Source organism: Orcinus orca, chromosome 8 (genome assembly GCF_937001465.1).
Source record: "Orcinus orca chromosome 8, mOrcOrc1.1, whole genome shotgun sequence".
NCBI classification, from domain to species: Eukaryota; Metazoa; Chordata; class Mammalia; order Artiodactyla; family Delphinidae; genus Orcinus; species Orcinus orca.
Window position 1 is genome coordinate 42,727,865 of NC_064566.1, and position 8,070 is coordinate 42,735,934.

At 49.6% G+C, this 8,070-nt stretch overlaps 1 protein-coding gene across 1 annotated transcript; it reads right to left on the reverse strand.

Annotated features, from left to right (window-relative positions):
* Window positions 1-900: 900 nt before the first annotated feature.
* Window positions 901-5,824, reverse strand: RASSF10 (Ras association domain family member 10). Its single transcript, XM_004279173.4, has one exon. It carries the CDS (start codon window positions 5,566-5,568, stop codon window positions 4,069-4,071), a length of 1,500 nt encoding a protein of 499 aa, XP_004279221.2. The 5' UTR covers window positions 5,569-5,824; the 3' UTR covers window positions 901-4,068.
* Between the last annotated feature and the right edge of the window lie 2,246 nt (window positions 5,825-8,070).

Consider the following 8,070-nt stretch of genomic DNA (forward strand, 5'->3'; position numbering starts at 1 on the left):
TTTTCCCTTTTCAAGAATTTAAGGGTGAACTCAGGTATAGTAACATATGTAGAAAGAAATGCCTAGAATAATCTAAACTGTTAATTAGAGGCTGTTAATAAACAAGTGGGCTTACGTACTTACTTTATTTTGATTTAATTTTTGATAGGGGTGGGTAGGGAGAAGGACAAAATCAAATATGTTTTATGATACCACCTTCTAAGGATACCTTTTCTACTAGACTCAGATGAAAAAAGATAATATTTTCTTTTTATAAATCTGATTCTATTCGTTAATCCCCTTAATCTCACTCATGTAGAGTTTCTGGCCCTTCTGCTCAGATGGATCATTGTTCAGCTCTGATATCAGACAAGACTGCTATTAATAAGCAGAGTTCGGGGAAGATAAAGAAGTGGGAGGAAGAGAAAGCACCATGTCCTCTTAACGCTTCTGGTCGGATGACTTGCCCTTCAGGTTGTAAGGATATTTTAAGTCAGTGGTTGCCAGCCCTGGATTCCTGGGGCCCCAATGAATTAATTAATTTTGGTTAAAATACTTTCTTAACAAAATATAATATCAAATGAAAGTCAAGGTGTGGTGAAATGGGCACTGTTATGCATGGCAGATTGTAATTAGACCAAATCTTTTGTAAAGCAATTTGGTAATTAAGTCTCAAGCCTTTAAATGTTGTACTCTTTGACCTGGGAATTCTTTCTGGGAACTTATTGTTGGGGAGGAGTGTCTAATTAGGGAAACAGATATGTACACAAAGAAGCTTATCACAGTGTTGTTTTATAATAGTAAAAAAAAATATTGGGAACAACCTAATAACATGAGAATAGTTATATGCACTATAGTGCATCCAACAGATGGACGGAGCCGTTTACAAGGAATATGTCAAAACCTGAGCCTAAAAGCATATAGGCTTCTCATTAAAATTATATATTTTTAAAAAGCAGCAAAATATGAAAACTTCACAATTCAAAAGGTCTGGAAGGAAATATACCAAATTTTGATAGTGATAAGCTTATGGTGATGAGATTTTGATTGACTTTTCTTCTTCCTTATGTTATTTTCAGGACCACCATAAAGACTACAGAATATAACTTTTCTAATTAGCAAATCATCATCATCATCATCATCAATCATGTTTTATAAGGAAGTAAACAGAGATGCCAGATATAATCTTTTTGGTTTGGGAGATGGCCGAGAATGGGATCATAAAGATCAAAGACACAATAAATTCTATCAGTTCCACAAAAGGATGGGACTGGTTGGTAAGGAGCCTACTCCATCTCATATTCTCCTGCACAAGCTTGCTGGTTTCTCCTCAGCGTTTCTGTTAGGCTTGGAGAACAGTAAAGGAGGTAGTTTTCCCAGGCGCACTGAAATCCTGGTGCTGGTGCATTCACTGTTATGCATTCCTTCTCATTCTTAGTGCCATGATGATTATTTTTAAAGTGAATGAAATTTTAAGGATATCTAGGATTTGTTAGGCACTTTTTATCCCCATATTTCACCTTCCTCAGGCTTGCAAAAGTTCTTAGTAAAAGGAACTATTGTCTCCCCTCCCCCCCCCCCCCCCCCCCCCCCCCCCCCCCGTTCTCCTTTCTCCTACCCACACAGAAAGTGCCTTTGGGGGATATAATTGATTTGGATAAAAGAAAAAATGGGCAGACTGGACCACCTTTTGTTATGAACAAAACCTCCTTCACTGCCTGAAGAGCTGACTGGGAAAGCATGTTCAGGTGGTCAGGACTGGAAGGTCCTAGAAAGAGGGCATCAGAAAATCCCACAGGCTTTCTCCCTGTGATGTGGCTTATTTGCTTTACAGGCTTCAGGCATACTTGCTGACGTCAGCAGCCCGTCAAAGTTTAAAATAATAGTGAAAAGGAAAATGGCCCCTTTCTGCCAGGCAGTCCTGTTCTGCCAACTTTTGTGTTTTGAGTTAATAAACGTCCAAAAGCCACCTCCCCTACCACCCTTGGTGCGGAGCAAGGGAAGCACAATAACTTTAAAACCACCGGGTCAGTCTATTGCCAGCATAAACCATCCAGACAAGTAGCGTTTGTCACACTCTAATGAGGATTTTACCTCTGCCTCCAAAAGAAAGCTATCATTAGGCTTTGTGTTTATGGATTCAAATGACTGTCTTGGGACAGTGGGTTTCCTTTGGTCCCTTCCTCATTTTAATCATGCTCCAGACCAAACGCATAGACGTTTTCTGCATCAGACGAAACGAAAAAACCATAATTATGCCAGCTAATGTCTTTGGAAAACACCAGTTAAGAAAATGGCCTTTTAATTCCCATTCCACTCGAAAATCTGAAAATATCTACACATGTTCTAATAGCATGGCGGTGGTGGAGGGTGGGTGTCTAAAAAGCAGAGAGCTCAAAGGGTCTGAGGAGGTCTGGTGGGCAGGCCCCTCTTGGCAACAAGCAGAGAATCTCTCCAAGAAAAGAAATTTCTCTATAAAAGCAAGACCTCTTAAGTTATCTTCCCATGTAGTGTTGAAACTGGAGCCGGCCCCCGCACAGTTAGGTTGATACCAGGCTGGCACCGCGCACACACCCTATTGTTAATACCTCCTCAGGACAGATTAGATCCCACATTCCTCAGAAGTTCTGAGCTCTGGAGGGAACACTGCCAGCAGGCTCCTTCCACAGGGCAACAACTAGCTACAACTGATAAGTTTTCATTGAAATAACTGGAACAATTACAGAGTTCCCACAGGGCTGTGTCACTAGCTATTAAGAGAGAAGCACTGCACTTGCATGCTGTGGTGTCTGCAAAGGTGTGAGCCAGACAAGAGTAATTCAAGTCGAATCTTTAGCTCAATTTTATATGCCTTTATATGCTTTTATGGCTACGTGCCGTTGTTAACCAAATTCTTCACCTAAGGTGTACTATTAGATTGTTTTATGTTTTCTTTTCAGGTCTTATCTAGTAAACCTTGATATTTACACTATCTCAATTTAGGTTTGGACAAGTAACTAATTAATCTCTGACCAAAGATACTGAAGTTAGACTTGGGTTTGTTTGGTAAAATCTGTTGAGGTCATGGTTGGTTTTACACGTAGCTTAGTTAAAAAGCTGAATACTAACAAAGATCTTTGCTTTCAAGGCTTACCTTTCAACCAGAGTGCTCATTAAACAGCAAATGTAGTTGTACTTGGATTCTGCAACTTCCCTTTTATTTTTTCTGAAATAACAGTGTCTGAAGGGAATGAAGTGGCAATAAGAATAAAAGGACAACACACATACCTTTGCAGGAGCAAATCTCAAAGGGCCTAGATTAAATTTTAACCAGGGGTTATGTCTACCACGATTCTGTATCTCCAAGAGTTAGGTTTGGCTTTTATAATAATAAAAGGTGATTTTGGGAAAAGGACCCCATTTTAACATATACTGTATTTGCTAGGAGGAAACAGAGTTAGTCTTTGAAGGAAAACAAAAGGCAAAGAGTTTAGCAGATGGGTAATTCCCAGATCTGCATAAATGTAAACAGCCAGGATTTTGGTGCCTATGGGTTTTATCAAAGGTGTGAGTAAGGCTGAGACCAACACCAGTGCGTCCTCTTTGGCTAGTTTTAACATGTTCACAGTCACAATTAACATTCAAGGAATTTCCTTTTCATCCAAGTGTTTCTTTAAAAAGTACTTTATACCACAAACTAAAGTTCTAGCTGCCATCAGTCCTTCCCATACAAAAGATTGGTGAAATCTCCATGATACTCTTTTTGTTGTTTTTTTGGAAAATGGGCTCGGACCACGTCAACTTCCTGGAGCATTTGTTTTCCAACATAAGGGGGTTCTCACCTCCTCCCTCCTTTCTTCCCCTGAAAGAGCTTGTAATGGAGACCCTGCTTCCTCGTCTGGTTATCATCCTCCACATTCACTCCTAGGCCAGAGGAGCGCCGCTGCCGAGCAGGCGTCCCCTGCCCTCCCCCGCCCAGTCAGAGCGCTGCTGCCCGGCAGAAGGTCCGGGCCCACTCCCCGCCTGGTTTCAAGTCCCTGAGCCGGTCAAGCCGGTGCTTCCTACAAAGAAGGGAGAATCGGCCGTCTCCCTCTCCCCGCTCTGCTCCTCCTACACAAGGGATTCGCACACAGGCACCGAGTCCGAGTCCTGGCTGTGCATAGAGCTCAGCCCGGTATCCGAGTCCTCGTCGTTACCAGGACAGCTCTTGGCCAGTCCGCGGGCCTGGTCCACCCACACCTCTGCGCAGGCCTGAGGCCGGGGTTCCTGCGAGGGACCGCTCGAGACTGGAGTCCCATCGGGAGCTACCGTCAGGTCCAACGAGTGCAAAGTCTGGAGAAGGCCCTGTAGCTCGCGCTCCTTGCTGTCCCACTGCTGCTGGCTGTAATCTAAGTCCGACTTGACGGCCTCAAGGTCCGTGTTGAGCCGGAGCCCGATGTAGAGGCTGGTGCTGAGCTGCGTCCTGACCCGCTCCCGCTCCAGCAGCAGCTCACCGTCGAGGCCGCCATCAGCCTCCGGGGGCTCCTCCCGCGCTGCGAGCTCCTCCTGGCGCCTCCGCATCCACCTCTGGTTCAGTTCCTCCTGGATTTCGGCTGAGAGGCGTTCGAGCAACTCCTCCTGTTGGGCCCGCTGCTCCTGCAACCGCAGCAGGTCGTCGCAGCGCTGGGCCAGCTCCTCCAGCTCGACCGCCTGAGCCTCGCCGTCCAGGGCCGGCGCCGCCGTCGCCGCCGTCGGCTCCTCTCCCGGGCCGCGCCCGTCGAGCTCGATGCCTGCGCCCACCAAGTAGGTGTCCTGCACATAGTTCACTCCGTGCCGCCGCATGCGGTCCAGATGCACCTTGGCCTCGTAGCGGTCAATCTCTCGGTCCAGCTCCCGGAGCCGCTGCACCTGCTGACGGATGGTGTGGTCCTGGGAGAGCACCAAATGCACCAGCGTCTCCATGCGCTCCACCGACGCGCTCTCGGCGGCCCGCGGCGACGACGAGCAGGACGAGGCTGTGGACGAGGAAGTGGACGAGCAAGGCGACGACGGCTGCTGCTGGCGCCGCCGGTTGAGCTTGGCCAGCTTGCGGAAGGCCTTCCGCACCACCCGTCGCTGCTTCTCCTGGGTCAGGGCCAGGCTGGGCCGCGCCGGGACGCCCCGGGCGGAGCAGGTGCGCTCGCGACTGAGCACAACGCGCGCCTCGGCACTGCGGGGTCCCGCGTTGGGCAGCGACGCCTCGCTACGCACCAGCACGAAGCGTACGTTCTCTCGCTCGTCGCCCCAGGCGTCCCAGAGGCGCAAGATGCGCGTCTTGTTGGGCAGGATGCGCTCAAAGCCCCGCCACTTCTCCACAATGCAATAGCACTGGGGGGGCCCGCACAACATGCCCTGGGGCAGCGCGTCGTCGTCCTCGTCGTCCTCGTCCAGGGGTTCCGGCAGCTCCCCTGGGCCTGGCGGGTCGCCAGCTATGCCCCGCCGCCGGTCTCGCCTCTGCCGGCGTCGCCGCTGGCAGCCATCCTCCAAGAGCACCCGCACTACGTCCGAGCAAGTGGTGCGACGGGAGAGACCGGACACCAGTTTCTCCTCCTGGCAGATCCACACCGATATCGTCTTCTCCGAAGGATCCATGGCTCAACCGGGACGCAGGTGGCGGGAGGGGCCGAGCCCCACTGGGGCGGCAGGGGCAGCGGGCAGCCCGGCAGCTCTTGAATAGGGATTGGAGCTCGGGATCCTCGTCCTCGTCAGCACCGGCCCTTCTCCCAGCGGCGCAGAGAAGGCAAGCTGCGGCGGTGCTCGGCCTGGACGGCGCGCTCCCGGAGCAGCATGCGCGGGCTCGGGCTCCCGCCGCTCTGGCTCTGCCTAAGGTTCCCGGGGCCTCCGGGTTTCGCTCCTCCCCACGTGGCTCCTCCCCCTCCCGCCCCCAGCGCCGGAGCTACGGCCGGAACGCGGGAGGCACGGAGCCCAGGCCCGCCCCTCTCCGGCGCTGCCCGCGTAGGCACTCTACTGCGCGTCGGTTCGAGAGAGGGACTCGGGGACCTCCGTGCTGCAGGGCCTGGATCCATGCCTAGGCGCGGGTCAGCTCTGCTCCTCTCTCGGCCCACTGCCTCCGCTCCTTGCGCCTAGAGCTAGCTGGACTTTCTCACCTTTCCCGGCGCCCCAGAGACGTTTCCTGGTCCTTCAAGGCAGCACGGTCTGAGAAGTGCCGCGGCGCAGAGAAACCGAGACACCCCGCGCCACCGGAGACTCCAACCGCTTGCCTGACCTCCAGACGGGAGCTGTAAAAGCCTGCTATAATGCGGAAGGCCTTCAGTCTTTCTTGTCTGGAGGCAATATTTGCATATTGAAGGAGAACAGGACGGGGCAGTGTGCTCGGGGAACAAGTGTAGATATAGTAAGGTCTAGACTTGAAGGGGACGTTCAGAGGCTGCTCGCGGTGCCCGGCACCGTCATGTCTGTGGCTCCCCACGTCGCCTTGGCTTCACATAGCCTTCTTGGTAGGGGGACTCCTGATTCTAGTGTGAGTTCCGGGCCCAAGCTCTTTTCCACATCCCACCTTCATAAAGAGAAACCTAGTCATTACCGCGACAGTTTCTGGCATTACCCAGGATCTAGATGTGGTCAAGAGGAGGTAAGGGCCAACTTTCACAGCTCAAGAAATCCAAGACCAAAATGCAAATAAACTTTTTTCATCCTCAGACGCTGATGTCGATGGTCCGTTGTGTGCAAGGCTTGCTCCCAGCTTGTCCTTGGGAGCACAGGCCTGATAAGCTCACTCCTTTGCTTCAAGACCTTGGACGGCTCTTCACTGCCTCCTGAATAAAGTACTTTCATTCATTCATTCATTCATGCACTTGATAAATATTTGCGCACCCACTGTGCTCCAGGTATTCAACAGAGGTGCTAAACGTGTCCAACACGGGGTCTTCTGTGCTCTAATAAAGGAGAGCACGAGGTGCCAGAGGAATGCTGGAGTAGCGTCCTACCCAGCCTGGAAGAGTCGAAGAAGGCCCCCCGGGGAAGGGTCATCTTAGGCAAGACTGAAAGCATCATCTGAGTCAGCCAAAAGAAAAACAGAGGGGAGGAGGCAGGCAGCATGCCAGGCAGAAGGAACCACATGTGCAAAGTCAAGGAATCAAAAGGGCATGGCAGTTACCGGGGCTACAAGGAGTTTAAGTGAGAGGAGTGTCTAAGAATGAGGTTGGATGGGTGAGCAGGAGCCAGATCTGGAAGGGGCTTTAATTCCATGTGTCGGTATTTGGACCTATCCTAAGGGCAATGAGAAGCCATGGAGTGTGGATTCTGAGGTCAGACTGCCTTAGTAAAAATCCAGCCCTGTCACCTACTAGCTCTGTAACCTTAGGAAAAGTATTTCATCTCTCCGAGCTTCATCTATGAAATGGTGACAATAAAAATACCTGCCTGATGCAAACTATTATATATGGGATGGATAAACAGCAAGGTCCTACTGTAGAGCAGGGAACTATATTCAACATCCTGTGAAAAATCATAATGGAAAAGAATATGAAAAGGAGTATATATATATGTATATAACTGAATCACTTTGCTGTACAGAAGAAATTAACACAACATTGTAAATCAAGCAGAAATTAACACAACATTGTACATCAACTATACTTCAATAAAATTTTTTTTAAAAACTACTTAATAGAACTGTTATGAGGATTAGATGCTTGGACCTGGTAAATCCACAATGGAAGTTTTATTGGAAGGTTAGAAGTAGGGGGTATATTAGTTTACTATTGCTGTGTAACAAATTACCACAAATTTAGTGGCTTAAAATAAGACCCAGTTATTAGGTCTGCAGGTCAGAAGTCCAGCATGGTATGGATGAGTCTTCTGCTCATGGTCTCCCAAGGCTAAAGGCTAGGTGTTGGCTGGGTTGAGTTCTCACCTGGAGGCTCTGGGAAACAATCCATTTCCAAGCTCACTCAGACTGTTGGCAGAATTCAGTTCCCTGCAGTTATAGGAGTGAGCTCCTTGTTTCCTTGCTGGCTATTGGCTGGAGGTCACTCTCAACTCCTGGAAGCCTCCCTCAGGTCCTTCCCATATAATACCCCCCCCTTCAGCTCCAAGTCAGCAACAGCATGTCAAATCCTTTGACTCCTCATT